The sequence below is a fragment of the Balaenoptera physalus genome (genome assembly GCF_965194825.1).
Source record: "Balaenoptera physalus genome assembly, chromosome: 13".
NCBI lineage: Eukaryota > Metazoa > Chordata > Mammalia > Artiodactyla > Balaenopteridae > Balaenoptera > Balaenoptera physalus.
Genome location: NC_138892.1, coordinates 17,758,288 through 17,785,713, shown reverse-complemented (window position 1 = coordinate 17,785,713; position 27,426 = coordinate 17,758,288). Strand labels below are relative to the sequence as shown.

Sequence of the window (27,426 nt, the reverse complement as noted above, 5' to 3'; positions counted from 1 at the left end):
ATATTTTCTGTGGGCACACTTATGTTAGAGGCATAGGAATGTACAGAAAATAGTCTGGGAGGACTTTAATCAAACTGAAAGCAGTGCCTACATCTAGAAAGGTAAGAGGGGACCAGGAATGACGTGTGGAGGTACACCCTCCTTGGTCCTTGGAGCGGCAAGCCGGAGGGCGAAGCTGTTGGCCTGAACGCTCCCTGACCAGCTCTGTGAAGCTGGACCTTGGGGTTGGCTTTGCCCCGCCTCTGAGGTCGGGCGTTGTTCATCCAGGCGGTGTGTGTGGCAGTCTACCAGGACAAGACGTGTGTTACTCATCGGGGATTCAGTGTGACCAGTGACAACAGCTCAATCCTTATGTAGCACCTGCGGTTTGTCAGGAACTGTTCTAAGAGTTTTATGTATATTAGCTCATTGGATCCTCACGACAAACCTATGATGTAAACACTATTATTATTTCCGTCTTACAGAGGAGGAAATTGAGACACAGAGAAGTTAAGTGATTTATCCATTGTCACACCGCTAGAAAGTGGAAGAACTCTGACTTGACCCCAGAGCTGTACACTTAAGCTCCTATTCAGTACATAGGATGGCAATGTGATTTATCCTCCAAACTGGGATGCTTGTGAGAATGAAAGGGGCGTCATTCATACTTATACAGGTCGACAGGCCTGAGCTGGGGCCATCCCAGGCAAACCGGGATGTGTGATCACCTAAATGGCACTGTTTCTTGCCCCTGACAGACTGGCGCCTGCCCTCGTAGAGTGTGGGGCTCAGGGCGTGGGAGACGAGAAAGTGGCAGCGCTAATGCAGTATGCCACATGCCAGCATGTGTGGGTTACAGAGGGCTGGGAAAAAAATGGTGGCACAGAGTAAGGCCGCTAATTTGGTCTCTGGGAATCAAAGAGGGCTTCCTGGAGGAAGGGGCAACTCCGCTGATACTGATGGATGAGGAGTTCGCCAGGCAGAGCCTAGTGTGTTGTGGTGAGAGCTGACCTTGGAGGGATAGCAAGGCCTGGGTCTAGAGAGGACGTCTCTGGCTCTGGCCTCAGGCACACCCCTAGGCTCTGGGACCTCAAATAAAATAAGATGTAGTTTATATCAGGGGTCTGGAGACATTTTCTTAAAGGTCCAGATAGTAAACATTGTAGGCTCTGTGGGCCAAGAGGCAAAATTGAGGATATTGTGTGGGAACTTGTATAACCATGTAAGTGTAATCGTTTAAAATATGAAAATCATTCTTAGCCCTAGGACCAAAGAAAAGGGGCAGCTGATTGGATTTGGCCCTGGGTGGTTATGCCACATTTACCGTCTTGCCCAGGTTTAACTGGCATATCTATTTGTCAGAAAGCTTTGCCGTGTATTATATAGACGGTGGTGTAGTATCAAGGACATGACACAGCTCAAAATCTAAAGACCCGCCCGCGCACCATGATGAAGAGTGACCCCCGCTTGCCACAACTAGAGAAAGCCCTCGCACAGAAACGAAGACCCAACACAGCAATAAATAAATTAATTAATTAAAAAAAAAATCTAAAGACCCGTCAGCCCTGTGTTCAAGCTCATCTCTGCACCCACGCAGCAGCCGTGAGGCTCTGACAAGCCTCTAACCCTCCCCGAATCTCAGTTTCCTAAACCTGTAAAATACAGATGATAACCCCCTACTTCCCAAGGCTGCTTTGAAGACCCAGTGAGAATCCACTGGTTAGATCCCCTTTCCTCTTATTCAACACTCATCACACACTTATTCTGTGCCAGGCAGTGCCCCAGGCTCTGAGAGATCAGAGCTATACCTGGTAGCCAGAACACTATTCACAGGTACTTTGTGAGTCTGTTTTTGGTGGTCATTTCCGAGCAAAATCTGGACCTGTGGTCAGGAGCACAAGCCCCTGTCCTGATGCCGCCGTGGTGGAGGGAATGAATGTGATGTAGGATGTGCCTTCACCAGAGTCGCCAGCCAGGGTTCTACCTGGGATCATGTTTACTTCAATAAAATGAAGCCTGAATGTGGCAGAATGGGTGTGAGGTTCTTTGAACTCCTGGGATAAAAAGACTGAGATGTCACCAAAGCCTTCATCTCTGGCATCAGTCCTGGGTTGAGTGGGGAGTGATTAAAGCCCACTGGTGTCTTCCTTTTGCCTCAGAACTTTCTGCCCTCTATGTGCACTTAGTCAGAACGATTTTTCAGGTCTCAGCTTTGATGTGGGAATTAGAGTTCCCCGGGCCTGAGTCAGATTCCAGGCCCCTGCGCCGCAGAAGTCGGGAGCTTCCACTTGGCTGAGAGAGTTCCCACCAGACCCTTTGTTGGGTGGGAGACAAAGCAGCCAGAGAAGATTCTGGAAATTGTTGGTCCTTGAATCAGCTCTTGGGAAATTGCAACAGCGAAGGGGATGGGGAGTTCTTTGGAGATAAATGAGCTGCCCTCAGATCCTGGCATTGTCACTTACCAGTAAGTTGTGTAACCTCGAGCGGGTAACAGGACTGCTTTGAACCTCAGTTTTGCCCATCTGTAAAAGGGACATGGTATTGCCTGCCCACCTGGTTTGCCGTGAGGACTAACTAGTGAAAATTGCTAACGGTCAGTGATTGCTTCTTATGTGCCAGCTACTGTGCTAAGGGCCTTATCTTGCTGTGCTAAGGGCTCAACTCTTCAAGATGCTATGAGGTGAAGGTACTGAGCAAAGAGAGGTGCCATGTCTGCTCCAGGAACCTATAGGCAGTTTTGTTCCAGAATCAACATCCTTAATCATTAGGTGACATTGCCCCATTAAGAGAGAGAAAACTCATGAAAACAGAAACACAGTTCTCAAACACACGTATGTGTATGTGCATGTGTGCAGCCATGTAGTTCCACTTCTTGAGCAAGCATTTCCTGAGCACCTACTCTGCAAAGCCCTGGAGACATAAAAGAGACTAAGGCACCGTTCCTGGCAGAAAAGGGAGCTCCAGGCAGCTGCTTCAGTCTTGTTTCGGAACTAGTGATAAGAACGCTTCCTTGCGCTCAATTCTACCCCTCCTGTGCTTTAACTTACTATTAAATCATTTTAAAAGTTCTTTTCCCCCAGAGCACTTGGCCAGAAGTGGGGGAAGGCATCCACTGTGCAGAAGCAGCCCTCGTGTGTCCCATCACAGTTCTCCTTTCTTGTGCACACCCGGTGTTGCCACATACAGGGGTGACTTGGATGTGACACCTGGCTGTGCAGTCATGTTCCTGGACTGCTGGGAACAGTGGGAGAGCCTGGGAGGAGCTGACGGGATGAATAACATTAGTGGAGGTGTACATGTACAGAGAACCTTGTGTAAGTAAATGATGTGACCCCCCCCTCCACCCTATTTTGGCAGTGGTGCAGGGCTGAGAAAGGGACACGTGGGAAAGGAGTTTATTTTGCCTTTGCCAGAGCAGTCATTCTGAGTGTATACAAAACAGTAGACCCCAGGGGCACCTCTAGGTATGTTAAATCACCATCTGCACCCCCTTTGCTGTGTGAAGACCCTAGTTGGTAGGGCTCACAAAACAGTTTCTCAAGTCTCCTGCTTGGTCCTCACCCACTCTACCTTTTTTCTCCTTCCCTCTCTCCCTCTCTCTCTCTCTCTCTTTCTTTTCTTTTTCTCAATTTGGAAAATCTTTGAAGAGAAAGCAAATGATATAATAAACACTCTTTTACTCACCATCCCAAATTAATGAATATAGCATTTTGGCGTCTTCGCTTCAGCTCTTTTATAGGTCTCCCATATAATAGAAGTAAATCGTCATCAACGTAGAAATCTCTTTTGAACTTCCTCTTCATCTCCCTCCTCTCAACCTCATATTATGAATATACTATGTAAATCCCAGTCTGTGTTTTCACACTTTAACTTCTACTGTGTGTAGCCGTATACAATATACAGTATAGCTATGTGTGTCCACAGTTCGTATAGGTACTATCATCCTGAATATATTATTCTTCAGTTTGCCTGTTCCACTCAACCTTGTGTTTTGAGGTTCAGCCCCATGGATCTCTTAGTTTAATTGCTGTATTGTTATCCTTCATATGACCATACCACATTTTATTTATCCGTCTCTCTATAAATAGAAACATGGGTTGCTTCCAATTTTGCATCATTAGAAACAGCACTGATTTGGACATTCTGGTGCATGTCCACCTCCAGATGCACAAGTGCAAGAGTTTGCCTGCAGTCTGTGTGTCAAGACACCCACCAGCAGTGGGCAAGGGCTCCTGTTTCCCTGTATCCTCCCAGCCACTTGCTTTGGCAGATGTGTTGCATTTCTTACCAAATGAATGACCTCTCTTTTGAAAAAATTGTAAAATAAGGAAAAAACTGAGGAGCTGGCGCAGAAGTGTCATCAGCCTGCCCACGAGGAGGAATGCTTTGCAAATCCCAGGATTCAGCATCTTCCTTCCGTGGGGCTCTTAGACATTCTGGCTTCGTGAGCCTCTTCTCTTTTTCCTGGGACTTTTCAGCCTCTAGCACAACACCATCGCATATTGGCTTTAGCCAAGTGAAGGGTGACTCCCTACAGCAATTTCACCAACTCTGGATTTTCTTCCTCTGGGTCATTTGAAAACATCTGTGCTTCATCTCCCATCTGCTGTCAGCACTTGGTCCAAGTCTCATTACCCGCCTCTCAGCTGGACAGCTGCCCCTCGACCTCACTGGCTTCCCGGCTTCAATACCCACCCCACCCCCTTTTAAGACTGCCGTTCATTTCCTACAATCATTTATCAACCCATTTATTCATCCATCATTGACTGAAGCCCTGCTATGTGCAACCCTGTAACTACAGTTATGGCTTCTGTTACCTGCTGGACCGAATCCAAATGCCTTAGCCTGGCCGTCAAGGCATTTCTCCATCCCAGCTCCAGCCCCTTTCCCCAGCATCCTTTCCATCTTCTCCACCTTCTCCACCCCAGGCATCCAGTCTCCTTGCCCACAGTTCTCCGAACACTCGTGACAGTGTTCTCTCTCGCTCTGCCAAGGTTCCTGGTCTCCACCTGTTAAACGCTTTGTGGTCGCTTGAGGCTCAGCTCAATTCCTGTCTGAGGAGCTTTCCCAGTGCTCTGAGGCAGAACTGATCTTTTCCCTCCTATGTTCCCATAGAGCTTTGCACATCATTACCCATCTTATCTTGCCAGCTACTGTGCAAACTCTTCCAGAGCATGACCCATCCTCATTCACCTCTGTAGCCTCAGGGCTGAGGGCCACGTCTGGAATACAGAAGGTGCTTGATTAAAGCTTTTAATGAATGTTTCCCAACTCCTTCATTGCTGCACTTAACAGTTCAGCACAGGTACCACTGCCACCCAACTGTCCATTATTTGTTAAGGAAGTTTTCTGTTGAGCAAATTAGTGCTGGAGACATGATTGAAGGTTTGTTTAATCTTAAGAAAATTAATTAGCTTTTAAAGAGTTTAACTTAGTGTGTGCCAATGACTGTTTTTAATCAGGACATCTTATCTAAAGCAAGCACTCTTTTGCGTTTGCTCTATTTTTCACAGTAATTCTACCGAATGTTATCAAATGTTGTCTTTAATTCAGATTTTGCTAATTCAGGTCAAGCTCGTTCTAGTCCTTATGAATTAGAGAAGAGTCCTCACGTGCTATCTGGTCAATCCCTTTTAGGCGCCGTAAATGACCGGGCTGCATTTCAGAAGCTCACTGTGGTCGGTCTAAAGTGAGATGTGCTGTAAGTGTAAAATACACGCTGAATTTCAAAGACTTGGTACCCTCAAAAAGGAAAATCCCTCGTTAATATTTGTCAAATATTAATGACATATTACAGCCATCATATTTTGGATCTACTGAGTTAAATAAATTGTTGATTTCACCTGTTCCTTTTTACTCTTTTGATGTGGCTGCTAGAACACTGTAAAGTACAAGCGTGGCTTGCATTACGTCTCTGTGGGACGGCGCTGGTCTGGATTGTTGGGTCATGGAGAACATGGTGCTTGCCTCCTGGTAAATTTCAGATAGTCGGTGTTCATTAAGTGTCTGTTGGTTGGATGGATGAATGAATGAATGAATGAGGTTGATCACTAACACGTGGCTTCTTCTTATCTACTGTGGGACCTCAGACAAGCTGTTTCACTTCCCTGGGCCTCAAGTTTTCTCATGTGTAAAATAAGCAGAGTAACCGGAGCCCTGTTATCTGCTTCCAGTTAGATGTCTTCAGTGATTTGGAAAAAGGATTTTAGTTCTCTACTTCCAGGGACTGCAAAACATTGCTCAGTGGGGGCAGGAAATAATGGTGTCCCCAGCTTACTGAGTGGTGAGGTGAGAAGCCTCACTGGGAACCCTCTATAATTTCATCTTCTATTGCAGCCCTTCCCACCCAGATTGCCTCTTGGTCTCACTTAGAACCAGGAATAGTCTTGCTGCAATGCCCATCTTTCTTACAGCTGTCCCCACATAACTTCTGGAATTTATTATTCATTTTTATCCCATCACACATAATTGATGACTCAACTCTAGCAATATCAGATTAAACATCAGTGAGGTTGTTTTCCCGCTCCTACATTTGCACTGAAAATTATATATTCATGAGGCCATGTGGTGGTCAAAAGGGCAATTAACAAAGTCAGATCATCTAGGTTCAAATCCCTCCCCCCGCATCTTACTGGTTATGTAACTTTGGGCAAGTTAACCCAGTACCTAATTTTCCTCATCTGTAAAATGGGGAAAATGCTAATAATTAACTCATGTAAGATGGAGAGGGTTACATGAAAATAATGTATGCAAAGCAATTAGCACAATTAGTACCTGGCACCTGGTAATATATTATTATATATAATTAATTATATATCATAATTCATATATATATGATTATGCTATTGATTTCATTTTCAAAACCTTTATTCCATACCCACGCTGGGCCGGACATTATTGGGATATGGCCCCATATTCCAGAGAGAGAAAGTTTTCCCCCCATTATAGCAGCTTTTAGGGAAAATGGCATAGCAAAAAGATTAAGGGTGTAAGCAGTCGTAAGATTCAAAAAGGAAGAGTCAGAGGAGCTGGCCAGGCAAAATGTAACAAGAACAACAACAACAATAGTAATAGTAATGCTAAATGCCTTCCATAGTCTAGTCCCATTACACGTGCGTTACACGTGTGGTCTCATGTCATCTTTATAACGACTCCATTTGACACATGGAGAAGCTGAGTCTCAAAGGCTGAGTCCACGGTTGACCTACTGGCAAGCGAATCCAAACTCAGGTCCTTCTGCCCACAAGTCCTCTGCTGCTTCTACCACCTCCAGTTCTCTCCATTCAAGTGATGGGATCATTTCTTCTGATGTGTCTGAAAACCTTCTTTTCCTATAATAAGACATTTTCCTCCCCAACATTCTTGAAAACCAGGCAAAAACAAATCACTGAGGTTGAAACCAGAAGACTGCCACTTTCTGTGAAGCGTACCCCTCAGGCACTCCGTGGGTGGGCTGTCCTTGTAGAATAAGAGGGGTCTGGTGATGATTAAAGCTGGGATGGTGGGCTGAGCTACCTGGGTGAACGGAGCTCCCTATCATGCAGGAGTTTGGCAGAGGCTCAAGGTGCAGCGTTCAGGAATGGTCAGCATTTTGAGAGACCGGCGAGGTCCCTCCAGGTGAGACTTCAGGATGGGAAGTCAGGGATGGAGCAGGAAATTAGACAGGAAGCCGGGACCTGGGCCGCCCCAAGCCCGGTCTGCATGTTCAGTTCTGGTGAGAGTGGACAGGGAAGGTGGAGCCTGACGCCCACTGCGGTGCTGGGACATGGCAGGGGCACAGCCATGTGACCCTGGCCACAGACTGTCCTGTGGTTCCCTCCCCCAGCCCTGGGCTCCAGTGCTTCTCCAGGCCGACGTCTCCCGGGGTTGGGTCAGGGTGGACTCAGCAGTCGCTCACTCCTGGTAGCCAGGCTGGGCTGGGGCGGACAGGACTCACAGGTTCACGTGCTGCACCAAGCACATGGTCACGTGGGTGCCAAGCTCACCGTGGATTCTAAAACGTCCACCTTTTATTCGTTCGACAAGCAGGCTGAGAAATTCTTCTCTCTTCCATTTTCAGAGATCCTTGGAGAGAGTTTCTCCACCTTGGGTAAGTCACGATAGCGTCTCCTTTGCCTGCCATTTACAAGTTGTCTGTGGCCCACTTCAAAGACACCCTAATGCCAGCACCTTCTAGGCGCTCGGTAAATAATAATTGCTAACAGTTGGGGAGTGCTTCACTCTGTGACAGACATTGTTCTAGATCATGCTCTGTACTATTTCACTGAATCCTCTCAGCAATTCTGTGAGAGTTCACAGCAGTCCTGATTTATAGAGGTGGAAACTGAGGCACACAGAGGTTGAGTCCTTTGCCCAAAGTCACACAGCTAGCGAGGTCAGAAACCCAGGCGGCCCTGAACCTGAGCTCTGAACGCAGACACGAAGCTGCAGACCTATGGGAGGGGTGTTGGAGAACTGAGCCCAGGTGATTCCTCAGGGTCCATCAGGAAGCTTCAGGAAGGGCTCAGGCAGCCCTTCGTGCCAGGAGGTCGAACGCCCTCCAGCCCACTGCAGCGGGTCATCTCCCTCCCCTTCTCCCTCAGCTCCTCCTCCGAATCGTCCCTGCCCCCAGCAGTGTCTTAAAACATGTTGGAAACATTAACTGGTCCCCTGCTATCCGTCCTCGCTGGCGTTGGCTCAGACAGTGCAGTTTAGATATCTTTCCAAGGGCAGACAGCGGGTCAGTGAGAGTCGATAATGGATTCCAGCAGATTGGACACCGTTCAGATGGAACGCGAGCCTGGCGTCCACCTCCTCCTCGTGTACTAGCAGCGGCTGGGCGCTGCCCCCAGGGAGGGGCCTGGGCCCCGGGGCGCCTGGGGGGCTCCGCAGGCGGGTGGTCAGGGCTGATCTCCTGGCCGCTCAGGCTCTCTCGGCGTCTTCCCTTGTCAACGTGCCCTCCCGTGCCTGCTGGTTCTTGGAAACTCGCAGGGCTGGGGCTGTCTTTTTGTTCCCGGCTGCATTCACTGCAACAGTGCCAGCCCGTAGTAGGTGCACAATAGGGTATTTGTTGAATGAAGCATCGGTAGTTCCTGTTCAGAGCATTATTTGGCTGACACATGGGCCCCCTGGGCTCCAGTCTTGTCTCCCCATCTGCTTCTTGGATGTCATCATGGGACATTGCACATTTAACATGCCAGGAGCTGCCGAAAGCCGCTCAGCTCACACCTCCCACCTCGGCGCCTGGTAGCACCCTCCTTCCAGCTGCTCAGGGCAGAATCCTCAGAGCCCATGTGGACACCCTCTTTTTTCATGCCACACGTTCAGCCAAGACACAGTTGCTCTCAGCTCTGCCTTCAAAACAGACCAGGAAGGCAGTGGCTGTCAGACAGTGCTGTCTCTTTCCTACAGTCTCGCCTGGACTATCCTTGCTTCCAACCTTTTCCCCACCAAAGAACATTCTAATGCATTAGCCGGAGCTGTTCTAGAACGTAAGTCAGATCACGTCACTCCTGCACTCACACCTCCGCCTCACTGTGAAGGCCCAGGTCCTCCCCGAGGCCTGGGAGGCCTGGCGCTCACCACCCCGTTCCTTCCAGGCTCCCTGTGTGCTTCCTCAAACACGCCAGGCACACGCCCAACTGGCCTTTGTCTTGCTTCCCCAGATACACTCGTGGTTAGCTTCTGAGGAATCACTTGTGTTGCTTTGAGGATTAATGAGTTAACATGTGAAAAGCATTTAGGACAGTGCCTGGCTCATTAGCTTTTAGTTACTGCTGCGTTCTTATCGTGGCTCTTCGGGGCCTAATTCATAGCAGACACTCAGGTTGGTCAATGGGCTACATGTCCAGGGCCTGGCCCAGCACCTGGCACCAAGTGGGAACTCAAAGGTTTGTTGAACTAAAAATGTAGAGGTGAGGCAGTGCACACCCCGCCTGGTACAGGCCATGAGAACTGAACAGTTTGAGAAGCAGTTGGGAGCCCATCATTTCTGTGTCCTCTGAGGCAAAATCTCCTGCCTGCCCTCACTGCTCCACCAGCCTGGGGAACTACCCCTGCTTGGGTCCCTTCCCCAGGGCCTAACCCTTACTTCCTGGCTCCAAGCTCAGATATCAGGAAAGCCAGGGATAAGGTCTCCTGGCAGGAATTGAACCCCTGACCAAGCTTATGGGGTGCCTGAGACCGTGGGGAGAGGGAGCAGGTGACCAGATGGAAGCGGCTTCCCCTGCAGAGATGATCCCTTTGTGCTGGGCTTCACTACCCTCACCTTGGGCGCTCAGGTTCTGCCCAAGCGTTCTGGGAATCGCTGCTGGTCAGGGAAGGGGGGCGTTGGGACCTTCTGCCTCGGCTGTCACCGCTTCTGGCCTTTCCTTTCTTGACCCCTCCACTGGAAGCTTTTGCGCCAAAGAGTCTGAAGATGAAGGCTGTGGCCCGAGTCTCTCTTGGTCTCTCTCCAGGGCAGAAAAACCTTGTGAATCTGCTCTCTGTTTAGAGTAGCTTCTAATTTGAAGCAGCTGCTGTCCCCAAGCAAAACCACTCTGTTGGTGTCCCAGAACGCCGGCCTTCGGAGGTCTCCCCTGGTTAATTCGAGCTTGGCTGTTTGTTCCTGAGGTACAGAGGGAAATGGAAGGTTGTTGTGTCCCCTCCCAGGGCCCCCTTGTCCCCTGGGACCACCCCGAGAGGCACGCAGAGCTGCACGCCCAGCTTCAACCGCGGGACACCCGGTAGGGAGTATTCAGTGCATGAGAGTTTCTGCCTGTTTATGTTCCATGTGCCCCAGTGTGTTGGAAAACAAAACGCATGGAAACTGCTTATAAATAAAACTACACCATGAAACTGCCCTCCTACTCGGAGGGGCTGACCCAGCTGTTTGTCAGAGAAGCATCTCTGCTGCTGATGAACAACACGCCCTTTTTAGGCAAAACAAAGAACAGCGCTCTGTGCCCACGGAGCTTGCTTTTGGAAGGATCTTGGTTTGAGTCATCTGGTTTATGCAACATTCTTATTTTTTTTTAAATTTTATTGAAGTATTGTTGGTCTACAATGTTGTGTTAACTTCTGCTGTGGAACAAAGTGACTCAGTTATACATATATGTATTCTTGTTCATATTCTTTAACATTATGGTTTATCACAGGATACTGAATATAGTTCCCTGTGCTCTACAGTAGGACCTTGGTATCTATCCATCCTATAGATAATCGTTTGCCTCTGCTAGTCCCAAACTTGCAGTCCTTCCCTTCCCCCTCTCACCTCCCCCTTGGCAACCACAAGTCTGTTCTCTATGTCTGTGAGTCTGTTTTTGTTTTCTAGATATGTTCATTTGTGTTGTAGTTTAGATTCCACATATAAGTGATATCCTATGGTATTTGTCTTTCTCTTTCTGACTTACTTCGCTTAGTATGCAACATTCTTCTTTTGTGAGTGAAAGCATCATGGTGGGTTTGAAGTCAGGGAGACCCAGGTTTCAGCTCCAAATCCATCACTTACTCACTGCATTTATTACGTCTCTCTGAGCCTTCATCTTATCATCTCTAAAATGGGAATGATAATACACACCTTGCACAATTTCTGAGAGCACTAGAGACCATGTTGCTACAGAGCCCAGAGCATAGCAGGTGCTCAGTAAATGGGAGTGTTATTCATTGACCCATGCAACAGCTATTTATTTTGAGCACCAGTTGTGTACTAGCTAGGGAATAAAAGTGGCCCTTGTAGAATTAACATTCTAGATGAGGAGCCAGATAACCAGATAAACAAGTCAAATAGGTAAGTCAGGAGGGAGGGCTGCAGTTTAAATAGTGTGGGCAGGGAAGGCTTGCTGAATAGATGGCATTTAAGCAAGAATCTAAGGCAGAGAGGGAGCTGGCCACGCAGACAGCCCTGGAGAAGCAATGCCAGCCTCGAGGGGGAGGCTTGCCCACCATCTTTGCTGCTTTTGACGTGAGCTTTCCTACACATGTTCTCTGAGCCCCATTGCCTGGCCTTCTGCCCCTTCATTTCTGAGCCTTATTAGGCGATCGAACCACCCTCCACAAGACTGACTGTGTCTTCAGGGAGTTTGTCTTAATAACAGAATTAATCAGACCAAACTTTTTTTTTTTTAACATCTTTATTGGAGTATCATTGCTTTACAATGGTGTGTTAGTTTCTGCCTTATAACAGAGTGAATCAGCTGTACATATACATATATCCCCATATCTCCTCCCTCTTGTGTCTCCCTCCCACCCTCCCTATCCCACCCCTCTAGGTGGTCACAAAGCACAGAGCTGATCTCCCTGTGCTATGCAGCTGCTTCCCACTAGCTATCTGTTTTACATTTGGTAGTGTATATATGTCCGTGCCACTCTCTCACTTCGTCCCAGTTACCCTTCCCCCTCCCCACGTCCTCAAGTCCATTCTCTACGTCTGTGTGTAAGTCAGAAAGAGAAAAACAAATACCGTATGCTAACACATATATATGGAATCCAAATGTTATTTTGAAATGTTCCAGGGAAAGAATGACTATGAGCCAGTGTAGGGCTGCCAAATTTTTATGTGGCGTACTTGGGGCAACATGCAGCTGAAAGGCGAGGGGAGAGCAGGGCTGGGGAGCGACAGACAGAATCGTGACTGGTGTCTGAATCAAGGTCAGTTTCTAACCTTTGACAGTGGAGACTGGAGACAAAATACAGGATAGCCTTTCTCCCCTGCCTCTTGCCATGGCCAGCTCCTTTTCATCATTCAGGTCACCTCCTCCGGGAAGTCCTCTCTGAGCAGCCACTGAATTACCTTCAGAGATATTGTCGCCACCTGACATTATCTTAAGTGTTTTGGGGTTGGTGGTTTATTTTCTCCTTTAAAATGAAAGTGCCAGGAGGGCAGGAAACTTGTTTCCCAAGAACCTAGACAAGTAGTTGGCACATAGTAACCGCTCTATGTTTGGTAAATGGATGGATGAAATTGCTTTATATAGAGCTGGGGGAGGAATCACTGTAGACCAGTGTTTTTCAAACTGCAGGTTATGTCCCATTAGTGGGTTGCGACATCAGTTTAGCTGACGTTTAAAAAAATGAAATAGAAAAGAATTTAAAATATCAGAGTGCATTACACATGGTAAGGGTCAGTACTGTTTTAAGGAAAATATATACATGCACGTACATATATCCCATATATATGCAATGACATACTTTATTTCTCACTGTGGAGTAGTCAGAAAAGTTTGAAACTCAGCAGTGAATTCTAAGTTTTCTCAGGCTCGATCTTCAAAAGGCACATTCTTCCCTCAGAGACTGTAAACGTACTTACATAAAGTTTACATTCTGGGGCCCCAGAGTCGAACTTTAAGAAAAGATTCCTTTGTTTCCTATTAACTGAAAAAAATGAATAACTTTCTGCTGTAGCGGGGACCCAATCTCCTAAGTCTCTCCTGACATGCATGGAGTTATTTACACACTCGCACACCCCATATACACAGTCACGCAGCTACACACCCAACAACATACAAGCACACATCGACACATACACACATGCACCGACATATACACGCTCTATACACACACACACATTCGTACACACAGACATGAACACACAGTAATACTCACAAATATATATCTATAGATACAAACACACATGTACACAGTGACACACAGATACAGACCCATTCATGTATCCACGGACACAGAAACGACATAAACAGACACCGTTATAAATATGCGCATGCATGCACACACATACACTTATATCCACACAGGAACATCCTTACTTTTTGCATTTTGTGCACGGTGCCCCCCTTCACTGTGGAGACTCCCGGGCCATTTTCAGACGGGCACTCAGGCAGGGGCACCCGCAGAGCCCAGCCTGCCCCTGACCAGCGTCCACGGGTAGTCAGGCTGGGCGAGTCCACCGGCTTTGCAGGGACAGACTTGCATTTGAACTCCCGCTGACTGGCTGAGTGACCTGGGTCAGAATCCTCCATCTCACAGAGCCTGATCCCTCACCTGGGGACTGGGGTAGGTCACACCTACTTCCCAGGGGTCGGGAGGCAGTGGAACGAGCTGAGAGCGGGCATGGCGTACTCGCCAGCTGCCCCAGCAGGAGCGTCAGGACCCGCTGTGCCCCTCTCTCTGTGTGATGTCGGACCAGCTCCCTGGCCCATGTTTCTTTTGTAACAAGGGGATATCGCCTCTCCGGCAGAATCCTTGAGAGGAGACGCTAAGATCCGCAGGAGGATGCGGGCACAGTGGCTGACGAAGCTTGTCACGCACTCTATCCCCCAAGGCTGCATCTTCCCCCGTACCCCATCCAGCCCACACCACCCCGTGCTGTCCTCTGGGACCACACAGAAGCCAGGCTGGGCTCTCCCTGGAAAACCACTCTCTCTGCCATTTAAAGATCCTCCTTTGAAATAACATCTGTAACTTTGGGGATGGATCCACTCTCACTCCTGCGTCATAAAGACGAGCTTCCCCATCTCCGGAAGGCTCTGGTATGAAGATCCCATGTTACCTGCATCGAGGCCCCCTGGGGTCTCCCTGGGGCACATCAGTTGAAAAGATTGTGTCATTTTCACCTTCATAGTTTCATGGCCTCTGGCCATAGGGGAGGAGATGACAAGAGTCGTGAATGTAGAGAAAGAGAAAGGTCACCAGGATGGAGTGGGATGGCGGTCCTGGTCCAAGGACAAGGCACGTCCCAACAGAGCAGCCAGGATGGGGAGAAACAATGCATCCCAGATATTTTCTGCCTTACATTTTGCCTCCAGAACAATACAGAGCAGCAGGTGTCAGTGACAAAGAAACTGAAAAACGAAGAAATGCATAAAACATAAGCAGAAAGCAGCAGAGTTTGTCTGCCACCTGGCACTGCCTCCTGGCCGTCCCAAGCCCAAGTCCGTGTGTGGGGAGCCCGTGAACTGCGCTGCCCACAGACCCGCCACGCGCCCCCGTGGGCTCCACGGCATACTCTCTGCTTCCCTCTGTCATCAGCCAACAAATGAATGTTTGCTGAGTCTCTGAGATATGCCCGGCTCACGCCACACGCCTTTGGGGACGGGAAAGTGAAGGAGACAGGCACCGCCCCCATAGAGGTTTTCAGATGTTATCTGAATCGTGACACTGCCACTGCCAGGCATGCTGGGAGATTTGTTTCTCTTCCAGTTCAGGGCAGAGCTGGGGAGGCTGAGTGAATTGGTTCAAAGTGTTTAACTGGGCACATCTCATTTAATCCTTACCACTTCCCTCGGAGGAAGGGGCTGTCGAAGAACCCAGAAAGTTGCAGGGCTGGGATGTCTGGTCAGCGTGTATGGTTCTTTCACTTAGAAGCCAGTCACAGAGAACCACATACTGTATGATTCCATTTTTGTGAAATGTCCACCAGAATCGGCAAATCCATAGAGGCAGAAAGTAGTTTAATGATTGCTTAGGGCTGGGGGGGCCAGGGGCTGGGGGGTGATAGCTAAGGAGAGCGCTGATAGGTACAGGGTTTCTTTTTGAGGTAATGAAAAGGTCCTAAAATGAATCGTGATGATGGATGTCCAACTCTGTGAATATTGAAACCCATTGAACAGGACACTTGAAATGGGCGAGTTGTATGGCATGCGAATTTTATTTCAAAAAAGCGAGTTTTCGATTTTTCATTTAAAGTCGAGCCCTCTCCCTCCCACTCAGCTGGCCTGCTCCTGCAGCTGGGGAACAGCTGGGTCAGGTTCTGCTCTCTCTCTGCCTTGAGCTTTTAAGTGAGGGGGGCGGGAGGAGTGGGAAAGATGCAAGAAGATTCTTGCACGAACTACGCAGTCTTGAGTTGGCCTTGTCTCTCTCTAGACCCAGCAGATGCTTCCAGCAGGGTCTCTCTTTCGTGGGTTGTTTGGAGACTTCTCTGTCCCTAAGGATCTCTCACCTTCATTTTCCATAACGAGGCTCTATTCCAGTTTGTTGCTGCCACCTCGTTTCTCAGGATTGGGAATTCCATAGTTACCATGCAGGTGGCCCATGCGTGGTATGGGTACCATGCAAGGGATGAGCCTTGAGGACCCTCCTTGAGCGGGACCCCCATCTGGTCCTTGGGAAGCCACATCCATCTCTTCCCTGATGAAGTCTGAGAGGGCGGGCTGCTCTCCAGTTCAGCAAGCGTTATTTGTTGTCAAAGCTGCTAGGAAGTGGCAGATTTGAGCCTCAGACATTGGGTAGATGTGGCCCCATAAATGGTGGGGAGGCACATATATTAAATTCTTTGGTGATTTCAAAGCCCCCTTCCCTCAATTTAAGATGAAGGGGGAAACCTCCCAGCCCTCTCACTTGGGTGTGTTTGCAGGTGGGATTTTGGCTCTTCAACGGCTCTCTCCGGTAAACCACTCTAAAATCTCTTTCCCATCTCCTAAAACTCCACTCTTTTGTGTTGACGTGGGCAAGGCTGGGTGGGGTTGTAGGTCGGGTTAAGAGTTGGGCCACTCAGCACTTGGTGCCTCCTTTGCAAAGTCTGCCTATAGTCCGGTACGTGCTTTGTATTGAGCCACCTTATGTATCATGTAGCTTCGTGCTTCATTGGAAACTTCCATTTCAATATCCTGATGCAATTATAAAATATTTGCAGGGGAGGGAGATCATATTCTCACATCTTCCCTGGATCAGCCGTGTCGTGTTCAGTAAAACCGTATTCATGCCAAGTTGAGCTTGTCCACTGCATACATTTCCTGAGATGCCCCATAAATGCTTTTTAAAGATGTTCCTTGTCAAACGGTGCCTGAAGTTTCCAAATGGATTTGGTTTTTTTCACTTGTTTATGGATGAGCTTTCTTTTGTAGGAGGTCCCAGTATTTTCTTGCCCCACCGAGACACCATTTGAATAGGTTATATATCCAAATAAATAGCAAACGCTTTTAAGAAAAGTAGAAAGTTGATGTTGCGGAATTACACTGGAGTTTTGATCTGTTTGCTGGCACATTTATCCTGAAGCTTCTGGCGAGGATGTCACAAGAAGACAGTAGAAAACAGCATTAGAAATTATCCTCCCTTTTCTTCCTCTGTAAATAAACAGCCAGGCTCATTTTTTTTTTAACGCCCTTAGTGTTGATTTTACAGTTAATCTTGGGAAGGACCCAAGGACAACATCAGCCAGTTTATAATTGAATCCAAATTTGGGGGTGGAGGGCGGTGGCGGAAGTGGGAAAGAAGTTTATTCTCTTCTCAGCCACGTGTCATTTTTTAAGCAGTGCCTTCAAGGGTGAATTTAAAAGGGACTTCAGAGGGCAAAGTCGAGTTGGCATCCAGACTCTTTGCAGATGAGGGATGCTTTTGGAAACAACTTTAAAAGGAAACAACTAAAACGCAGAACCTTGTTGAAAACCTTGCGTTGCTTGGTTCTGAGTTCATCTTAGGCTCAGGATCTGACCCGTTTGACCCGTCTCTCTCCAACAAGGAAAAATGAGAAGCCACCATAGATGGAAAAATCTTCCTTGAAACTTCAGCGTGGTCTACCTGAAGTTTCACCAGGTCTACCTGGTGCTTTCTCTGACCCCAAAAAGTTAACTTTATGGGAGGGACAGGATGGTGGGCACCGGACGTAGGTAGGAAAGGAATATCTCAGGGAAAGCTGAGTCTCCTTGGAAATGTGTTGATTGGGTGTGAGGGTAAATGAAGGTTGGGCTGGGTGGGGTCGGGAATGAGTTGTTAGGATGGAAAAGTCACACCGAGAGCTTCTATTTATCAAGCGCTCACTCTGTATAAGGCACTGTGTGAGCATTTTACACAAATGGTCTCATCTGGTTTCTTTGAGGTCAGTACTGTTATTACTCTCATTTTACACCTGAGGAAACTGAGGCACAGAGGAGCCCAGCTTCCCCCAAGGTCCACAGCCAGCTGAGAGGTAAAACTAGGATTTGGAGGCTGCTTTCACAGCCCCTCTTTTACTCACCTTCCCTGTTGAGGTAAGAAGCAAAAGGAACAGATGATACCTTTTGATTGTGTATTTACTGTGTGCCTGATATAAAGCCTCTCACACCAACCTCACCTCTTATCTCTACTTCCTCTTCACAGATGAGGAAATTAGGACCCAGAGAGGTTAGGTAACATGTCCAAGGTCACACAGCTAGAAGGTAGTGGAGCTGAGATAAAAATCCAGGTCTGTCTGGTTCTAAAGCCCACACAGCCACCTTCTCCCAGAGCCACTGAATTCCGGAGGCCTGGGGAAAAGTTTTTGGTGTGAAGATAGCTGGGCAAGTCTACAGTGATCCGCTGTTAACCCTCAGAACTCGTGGCCCGGAGGAATCCTGGTTAGCCAGAGCCTGGTGCCCTCCGCAGTCCCTCTGACACTGCATGTACATTCTTTAAGCTGACGTCATCATTCTTTAATCCTCTCCTCTCTCCTCACCAGCACAGATGGCCTTTTCCCCTGGGCTGAATGGATGGGGGCCGTTTCTCTCATTTTATGGGGTGATGCGAATCTGAGCTCTGCGCAGCGTGGCCGGGTACTTCTCATCAGCCCTGGGGGCAGGGGTTTGATATTTTAGGGGACAGTCTTCTATTGTTCTGTGCAAGCACGCCCTGATTCCCTTCCTACCTCCTGCTATAGGACCCCAAGATAAATAAGAAAGTGCACTCGCTAAAGGACCCCAGCCCCTCATTCCTGCGGCTGAGCTGTGAGGGCCCAGGGAGAAGGCATTCTTAGGTTCTCCCGGGAGCCACGGAGCTCAGACTGTGCCTTGTCAACCAGCCTGGCCGCGCTGTTCTGGGCGCTCAGCCTCTTCAAACACAGGCCAGACTGTGGTTACTTCCAACCCAGGCCCCCTCGGAATTCCAGCAGGTATTGGAGGACGTGGCCAAGCCGCATTTATTCTGCGCGGGCATTTGACACGGCCTGGCTTTCTCATACTCTTTAGCCAAGACGACAGGGGCTGCGTGCGTATCTGTGAGGTGGAGCCCTCCCAGGTGGAAGTCAGCCGGGCTAAGACAGCATCCTGCGAACGTGGCTGTTCACCTGCTCTTGCCCACTCTGAGCTCTACAGGTAAACCTGCAAACCCAGGTAGGAGACACCTCCTCCAGGTGCACATAGCCAGACGCAAAGGGACTTTTCCACTCAATTGTGCGTGAGGATAAGAGAACCGCACCCACACTCTGTGCGGTTTACTCCACAAGGGTGTCTAATGGCAGGTAAAGGGCATGTGACGAAGTGGACCCCTGGTTCTGCGACCTCCTCCCTGGGGAGCCCTGCAGATGAAGGACATCCTCTGGACCACGTCTCAGTTTGTCCCATGTGGCTGATTCCCTGAGGACTAGTCTCACTGGGGGCGTTTGTTTCCTGTTCAAGGCCATTCTTCCCCACCTCCCCTTGATGCTGCAGTGCGGGGTCTCTCGTCGCAGGGATGGCTAACAGGTTTCCTCCACGCCCTCACCTCTGCCTCAGCAGAGGCTGCCCGGAGAACCCAGTTGGAACGGCGGGCGAGGCTGGACGGTAGACACGTTGGGTGCATTTTTGCCAGCCCGCCGTGAGTGGGCCCTTTGTGGTCCTTCTGGCAGCGGGTTCTCCTTGGGGTCAGGACGCTGTGCTGTTTGGGGAAGCTGGGCAGAAAGAGCTGCTTCCAAGTCTCCCCGACCTGTTATGTGCCAACAAGATGCCTAGTGGGCAGCACCTTGGCCCCCCTGCCTCCCCCAAAGGATGTCTTGGAACATTGCGATTTGGCCGTCCCCAGTCCAGTATCGTGGGGCTGTGCACACGCACTGATGTTTATATACATTCTGAAAGGTCAAACCAAGCACACGAAGAAGGAACTCAAAGAGGGACCCCTCAGGGGAGCCCCATCCCTGTGAGCAAACTGACCCAAGTCCCCATTGCGAGGCAGCCTCCTTTTTGGGGGGGCTTCCTCTTGCCTCGCCCACAAATGCTAGAGGATGAGCAGTTTGGGGCCCCGGGGGAAAGGCCCCAGCCTGGGAGGTGGCAGAGCCGAGTGCAAAGCCTCATCTGCTCCCGGATAACTCTGGGCCTTGGGCAGTTTCACCCTCTGCACACGGTGGCTATCTTCCCTGCCTTTGCTCCCTGTCTGGGCTGGGCTGAAGTCAGAGGGGCCGAGGGATGAAGGGTGAAGGGCGTGAAGATAGAAAAGGTGCTTGATAAATGTCAGGCATCGGGTTTGCTTTGATGATGATGGTGATAATAATGCAGATGGTGGTGGCAACGACCCTGAGCTCAGCCGGACGTGGTACTCTTTGATATTTGACCTGGGGCGGCATCCAAAAGTGAGCTTTGGTGGTGGTGAGGAGTGCTACCTCGTACATAGTCTGTATGATAGCACAGCACATAGTTTAGGTACAGCCTAGTAGAGTGATAGGGAGGCTGCCTGGGTTCCAAATCTGAATCCACTACCACCCAGCTCTGTGACCTGGGGCACATCACTCATTCTCTCTGTGCCTCAGTTTCTCCATCTGTAAAATGGGCATGATGGCAGTACCTCCCTCGTAGAGTCCTCGGTGTCAAAGACCGTGGGCTAGCACTGGAGACCTAGTGTTCAAATCCAGACCGTGTGTAAGCTCGGAGTATCTGAGCTAGAGGCAGGGTTGTGAGAAGAGCCCAGTCTGAAGTCCTGGGTGTGAATCCTGCCCAGGCCCTTGGCTTGCCAGCCCCTGGGCGAGTTCTGGGCCGTCCGGGAGCCTTAGAGTCCTCATCTGTAAAATAGAGACAGTACCGGTCGCTTCTCTCAGAGCCATCGTGGGGATTTAAATAGGACTCTTCCTGATGTAAACGCAGCTCACGCTGAGTCTGTGGTCATTAGGTGCCAGCTGCCCAGCAAAACACTTCATATTGTCTCACGTAAGCCTCCCTGATCCCATCAGGCAGGTACTTTTCTTTTTGAATCCACAAAACATGGTTTTATTTTTATTTTATTTTTTAAAAACTTTTATTGGAGTAGAGTTGATTTACAATGTTGTGTTATTTTCTGCTCTACGGCAAAGTGAATCAGCTCTACATATACATATATCCACTCTTTTTTAGATTCTTTTCCCGTATAGGTCATTAGAGAGTATGGAGAAGAGTTCCCTGCGCTATATAGCAGGTCCCCATTAGTTACGTATTTTATATCTAGTAGTGCCCAATCTTCCGGTTTATCCCTCCCCCGCCCCTCCCCCCCACCCCGGCAGGTACTATTATTGTTCCTTACTTTATGGATGTGGAAACTCAGGCCCCAAGAGGTTAAGGAGCGGGGTGTTGGAGGGGCACATCGAGGGGTGCTGCCGCCCCTCCAGGCTCCCAGGGCAGCCTCCATGCACAGCAGCCCCCTCCCAACTCTGCGGCGGCACCTGTGGCTCACCTCCCCCTTCCCCCAGCAGGAAGCCTCGCCATCTCGCTGCCTCCACCCCTTGGGGAGTATTGCGCAGGGATGAATGGGTCTGGGATCTCAGGCTGTTGCTGGAATAAATGAGCTCATGTGTGTCGCGCCTGTCTCTTGCTGAGTGAGCGTCAGCCTATGAATTCTCGATGAGCTTACCCAATGGACAGTACTATTGGATCAGCGTTTAAATGGACAGCCTGTGTGCGCTGAGAATGAACAGTCAGTAAAGGCCTGTTGCCTGTCGGCTGGCTTGCCCTGCTCGGGCTCAGGCGTGGAGTCCCTGCCAAGCCTGGAGAAAGGTGCGGCCCCAGTCCCAGGCTCCAGTGGATCTGGTGGTGCTTATTCTGCACAGGGGGTGCCAAGGGCTCTGGGACACTATTTAGCATTTACTTTCACTCCCACCTTCTCAAAATCACCGGCACCTGCTCTAAATGGGGGCTTGTCATTCTCTAGGCCAGAGGGACATCTTGGGGGCCACGGTCATACCTACATCTTCTCTGGGACGATCCCCATCCCCTGTCGTTTTAAATGCAAACTAGAAGAGTATATAAAACTGCTTGGATTCCAAATCTGGTCCACCACCGCCCAGCTCTGTGCCTCAATTCCCTCATCTGTAAAATGGGGGTGATAACCAGCGCCCCAGTACCTCCCTCATGAGTGCTTGTGAGGATTGAACGAGTTAATATATGGAAAGGGCTGGCACAGTGCCATGCACATATTAGGCTCCATAAAAGTGTTTCTGTGATCATCCTCTGTAAATATCTGTTAGAGATCAGTGTCCACTCTTGTCTTTGAGCTCCATGAGGGCAGAGGGCCTGTCTGTCCTGTTCACTGCTGTGTCCCCAGGACCTAGTGCCAGGTCTGACATACGGCAAGTTCTCAGAAGGTACCTGCTAAAAGGGTGAGTGAATACATGTAAACAATACTGCTCCAAGTGTAATAGGGGATGGGATGGTAAGAGTGGTCTCTGGATGCTCCTGAGCCCTTTAGGGGTTCACAGGCCTAGAAGGAAACGTCTGTGACTGTATTAATTTCCTATGGCTGCTATAGCAGATTACTTACAAACTTAGTGACTTAAAACAACACAAATTTACATCTTACGATTCTGGACGTCAGAAGTCTGATGTGGGTCTCACTTGGCTAAAATGAGGGGATTTTAGCTTCTAAGGGCCCCCTGCATTCCTTGGCTCATGGCCCCCTGCCATCTTCAGAGCCAGCAACAAGCCTTTCCCACATTGCATAACTCTGATATTGACTCGATATTGACTCTTACCTCTTCTGCATTTAAAGGACCCTTGTGATTATATTGGGCCCACCTGGATAATCCAGGACACTCTCCTTAAAGTCAGATGATTAGCAGATTTAATTCCACCAGCTACCTTAATTTCTTCCCCCTTTGCCAGGTAACAAAACATAGTCACAAGTTCCAGGGATTAGGATGTGGACATTTAGGGGACTATTCTTCTGCCTACCACAGGGACTTTCACTTATTCAGGAGGCTGGGAAAGCTAAGGTAGAGACTCTCTAACTGCCCCAAACCATTTTTAGAGGATCAAGGTCTTAGAATCAGCACCTCTTTCACAGTAGCTCCTCCTGAAATTCATGACTCCAGACTGTGCTGTGGTGATTCTCTGGACCTGGTGGTAGGTGCCAGTAAAACCAGCCTTAATAAAGGATCATAGCCCAGAATCAGAATCAGGAAATGTTCAGGGAGCCCCTCCCGTGTGCCAGCATTAGTTGCACTTAGCAGCATTCCTGCTATTCTAAGCCAGTGTTTATGAGCACTTACTATGGGAAAGGCACTCTCCCAGGCATGGGATGCCCGTTATCTCACTGAGTTCTCATGACAGGCCCTTAAGGTAGGTGGGTAGTTGTCATCCCCACTTGACAGATGAGGAAACCATGGCACAGAGAGGTTTAGTGATTTGCCCAAGGTCACACAGCTCATCAGTGGCAGAGCTGGGATCTGAACCCAGAGAGTTGGACTCTAGAACACTGCTCTCCCCTAGTTTGCTCTCCTGCTTCTCTACCATTCACGTTCACACACATCATCTCATTTCAGTTGCACAACCGCCCCATGAGGGGAGGGTTTCTTTTTAATCCCCATTGCTAAGATTAGGAAACCGAGGCCAAGAATGATTGCCTGGCCAGCCCAGCCTTACTCAGCTGCTTAGTGCTCTGCTTAGGCTGTTTCTCCGCATCAGGCTGCCTCATCATGTGTTACTGATAAAGAATTAATTTAGAAAAATGAATGTTTTCACAATACTCTCCACCCACCTAGTCCCTTTCAGGAGTGTTGGCTATTTTTAGTCCCGCCCCTCCTCCCTACACGTAAGTAATCACAGCTATTTAGAGGGAGAATTGGATGGCATTTCCCGCCTGCCAGCCAGGACTTTCATTTAGTGCTGGTCTGAAGATTGCAACAGGCAGGCAGATGTGACGCTTGAAAGAGTACGCACGGCTGGTCTCCCAGGATCTTCTTAATGAAAAATTTCAATCCTGTGGACGAGAGTGGAGCAGACACAGCCATCATTACTACCCGTGTCTAAATTAAACAAGACAAGGGAGGCTCTTGAGAAAAAAGGCAGAAGTTACTGCAGGCTGAAAGAACAAGCTGCGGGAGGTACGCTCCTGTCAGGAAAGGTTCTCTGACTTTCCAAGGTGCATGGAACGCCAACGCATTTCTCCCTTGGAGAATCAACATCCACTGAGGTCGAGGGCACAAAATGGGCACAGCTGTGCCTCCGGCCTCCTCGTCTTCTTGTCCTCTGGCTCCACCAGGGTGAGCTGCAGGCCTGGCCCCAGGGCTCTGACTTGGCTGCCGTGGTTCCAGAATGGGGGGACCCCAGTGCCAGACCACCCCCCCGCCGATGCACTGTCTTCTAGACCCTCCATTTGGCCCCCTGGATGACAACCTGAGATCCGAAGTGGCCCAGTGCATTTGTTCTAGAAATCAACATGCCAGCCGTCACTTTTGCTGTACAAATACATTCATCCACTGACTCCTTGCCCACCATTATTCATTCATTCTCTCTCTCTCTCTTTCTGTCTCTCTCTGACACACACACACACACACACACACACACACTCTCTCTCTCTCTCTCTCTCTCTCTCTCTCTCTCTCTCTCTCTCTCTCACACTCTCACTCTCTCTCTCTCTCTCTGCTGGCTGCAGTCTGGCAGGAATATAGGCTTCCTGCCATTAATTGGAGCCTCCTGACTACAGACGCAGCATAACAGTCTATTCATATTTCTTTTTTAATTCCAAGAAATGCTGCTCTAGCTAATACCTACTTCACGGCAAATGGCTGGTTGGCATATCAGCACTTTTCAAGTTGTAAACACCCCCTTTGAGCTGGGACTCCTCGTTTCTTTGAAGTGTTCTTCTGAGTGAAGAGTTACTGAGTGGCCAGCAGGCCCGGGGGCGGGGGGCACAGAGGGTGAGCTGCCCGGAGAAGTGGCCGGCACCGGGAGATGCTCAGGGAGGTGGGCGGCCAGGGCTGATCCACGGGCTCCGCTCTTTCCAGAAGCTCCAGGAACCGGGGGCGCCCAAGCCACTTGCTACACGGCAATGCCGGTCACAGCTTTCTTTGCCGGGCACCCATTTCCTGGCGTAAAAGTGCAAATGGTTTAGGAATTGGTCCCCTGCTCCGTAGCTTCTCGAAAGCAATCCCTCTCTCCAGACCTCCTCTGCCTTCCAGGCTCTTCTACACTTTTGAGTCTGAGGCTGGTTTTTATAAACATGTCGCTTTTTGTAAATTGAGTGAGTGGACTTTCCTGGTTCCGTAAGCATGCTGGAGGCATCCGGGGCCCCAGGAAACACACTTCCTCCTGGAACGTACCCCCAGAGCAGGCAGGATGGCACTCAGAGTACCGTACCAGCTGTCATTTCCTTAGGACCTACTGTGTGCCGGGCATTTTACCCACGCAATCTGATTCTCTTCTACGTAGTGGATAACATGACTTTGCCCTTTTCTCTGCTACGGAAGACGGAACCGAGGAAGGGTTGGTGAGCTCATCCATGGCTTCACGATTCTGAGAGGCAGAGCCAGGACTTATGATGTCAAACTAGGACAAGCACTTGAGCTAAGTTTCTGGGGACTTGGGCAGCCGTCACTGCCCTGTTTTTGAGATGTTTGTCTTCAGTTCTGTCCCCATTGCTCCCCGAGGGCTGTGACTCAGACTCTGGTCCTGCAGGCCCCTTGCCAGGTTCTCCTGCCCTGCACTTCCTCCATCCATCAGGACGCGGGGTCCCGGGCCTGGGCAGCAGCTACGCTCACCCCATTGGCTGGGCGAGTCTGCCCCTGGTCTCCCCAGGACCCACTTGCCCTGAAGATGAATTGTCACAGCCTCTAATTTCGAACAGTATGAAGTGCCATGGTCAGCGCCAGGACTGAACAAAGCCAGCAGATGCTTGGCCTTTGAGGGAGGAGAACACTGCGAGCTCTCCTTCATCTTTCTTTTGATTTGCTATTCAATTAAGAAAGAAAAAAAAACTGGAGAGGATCAGTGAGTAGAAATCTAATTGGAAAAAAAACAGAACCAGTTCCCACAAACAGGAAGTGTGGTGTCCGTGAGCTGGTCGGATGCTGCTTCGTGGCTTTTTAAAACGACAGTGCATGTTCTAGACCCAGTGTGCATCTCCTCTTGCCTCCCTTCATGAGCCTGGGTTCTTAGGCTTAGTTTTCCGGGGGTCAGAAGAACAGGGCTGAGCATCAAGGATGCGGGGCGACATCTTCTGCCCTCTGCTCTTCCCGCCACTTTCGCTTCCTTGGTCGTACCATCCTACTCATGTCTTCTTGGGAAATGTTTGCTTGCAAAGGGTAGAACTCCACCCGGTGCTGTTAAAACAAAAAAGGAATTTATTGGAGCAGCAAACCCTGGGGCAGGAAGGGCATTTAGGTTTGCACCTGGCCCCCACCCCATTGGGCATCAAGGGATCAAGGATTAGGCTGTGACTCTCCAGCGCTCTCTCTGGCCCTTGAGTCTCTGCCACTGCTGATTTCTTTGTCTCTACATCTCCCCCTCTCCCTCCTTCCCTCCCTCCCTCCCTCCTTCTCTCTCTTTCATATACAGACCATGTAGCCACCTTAAAAGGGTGCCTTCAGCCTACAGCCTTCATTTCCATATGGTCCACTGCCCACCACCAGCTTACCCTGTCCCTCTGATCTTTAGCACCACATTCATGAGAAAGAGCATATGTTGGTCCATGTCTCTCTCTGTGCCTCAGTTTCTATAAAGATAGGGATACTAATAGTACCCATGTCTAGAATTTCCGTGAGGATGAAACGAGTTAGTGTTGCCTAACTGAAACTCAGATGAGTATAACTCTGTGCCTGGTACATAATTAGTGCTCAAAACTTGTGGTTGTTACTGCTGTCCTTTCTATTATTCAGTGGTCCTTGTGTAAAGAGTCATGTGATCAGATGTTTTCCAAACTGTCTCAAAGAGAAAACAACCGGCATAGAAAAAAAGTTTGTTTCTCTTGAAGAACTAATATGAGTACTTGATAAGTAAGATCTTTGTGAGATATTTTATAACGTTCAAAGTACTGCCACGTACACATTTCATTTGATTGCCCTAATATTCTGTGGTTTTGTTAAGACTGTTCAGTAAGGGAAGAAACTGAGGTGTAGAGAGGTTAAAGTATTGTCTGCGGGTATGTGGTCTGTGAGTGACAGAGCCTAAATTCACATCCGGTCTCAGCTCTAAATCCTGTGTGTTTTCAACTTTATCAGAGGTGGAAGGTTTCATAAACATCATATTTCCCTTTATACCTTGGCTGCTAGGAAGCTCAAGCTAAGTGTGAGGCCCACATTCAGCACTCTCCTAACCATGGTTGTTAGTATATTTCTTACACTGTATTGTCATCAAGTGCAGTACTTAGATATGGTAGATTTGCTTCTGCATATGTGCATCTATTGCAAGTAGATAAATCATGCCCTCCAATGCATTCAAAAGTGATGAGGATGAATTTAACTTCTAGAACATTGTGGTTTCTGTTTGTGGGAGAGGACAGGTTCTGGTGGATGCAGCCTGGACCCTCCGCCTTCCTGTGATTTGAGTCTCTTTTCCAGCCTCCATGTCAGGGGTCTTTGCCCATCTCTTTCCAAAGTAAAAAGGGTCCCTCCCTCCTCCCCAGGCTCTCTCTCTCTGCTCCCCTCTGATACCT

The 27,426-nt window shown here is 49.1% G+C and overlaps 1 protein-coding gene and 2 long non-coding RNA genes across 6 annotated transcripts in view; 2 read left to right on the top strand and 1 right to left on the bottom strand.

The window, feature by feature from the left end:
* LOC309640621 overlaps positions 1-27,426 on the top strand; it is a 487,501-nt gene that overhangs the window by 395,241 nt on the left and 64,834 nt on the right. The window lies entirely within an intron of this gene.
* CHST11 (carbohydrate sulfotransferase 11) overlaps positions 1-27,426 on the top strand; it is a 282,761-nt gene that overhangs the window by 211,105 nt on the left and 44,230 nt on the right. For 2 of the 4 annotated variants that reach the window (XM_082419502.1, XM_082419501.1), the window contains exon 3: positions 8,039-8,068. The exons of the other annotated variants lie outside the window; for them this stretch is intronic. In XM_082419502.1, coding sequence (XP_082275628.1) covers positions 8,039-8,068 — 30 coding nt within the window. The remainder of the gene's footprint in view (positions 1-8,038; positions 8,069-27,426) is intronic. 4 annotated transcript variants of the gene reach the window in all.
* LOC309640632 overlaps positions 1-27,426 on the bottom strand; it is a 230,781-nt gene that overhangs the window by 185,171 nt on the left and 18,184 nt on the right. The gene's annotated exons all lie outside the window — the stretch shown is intronic.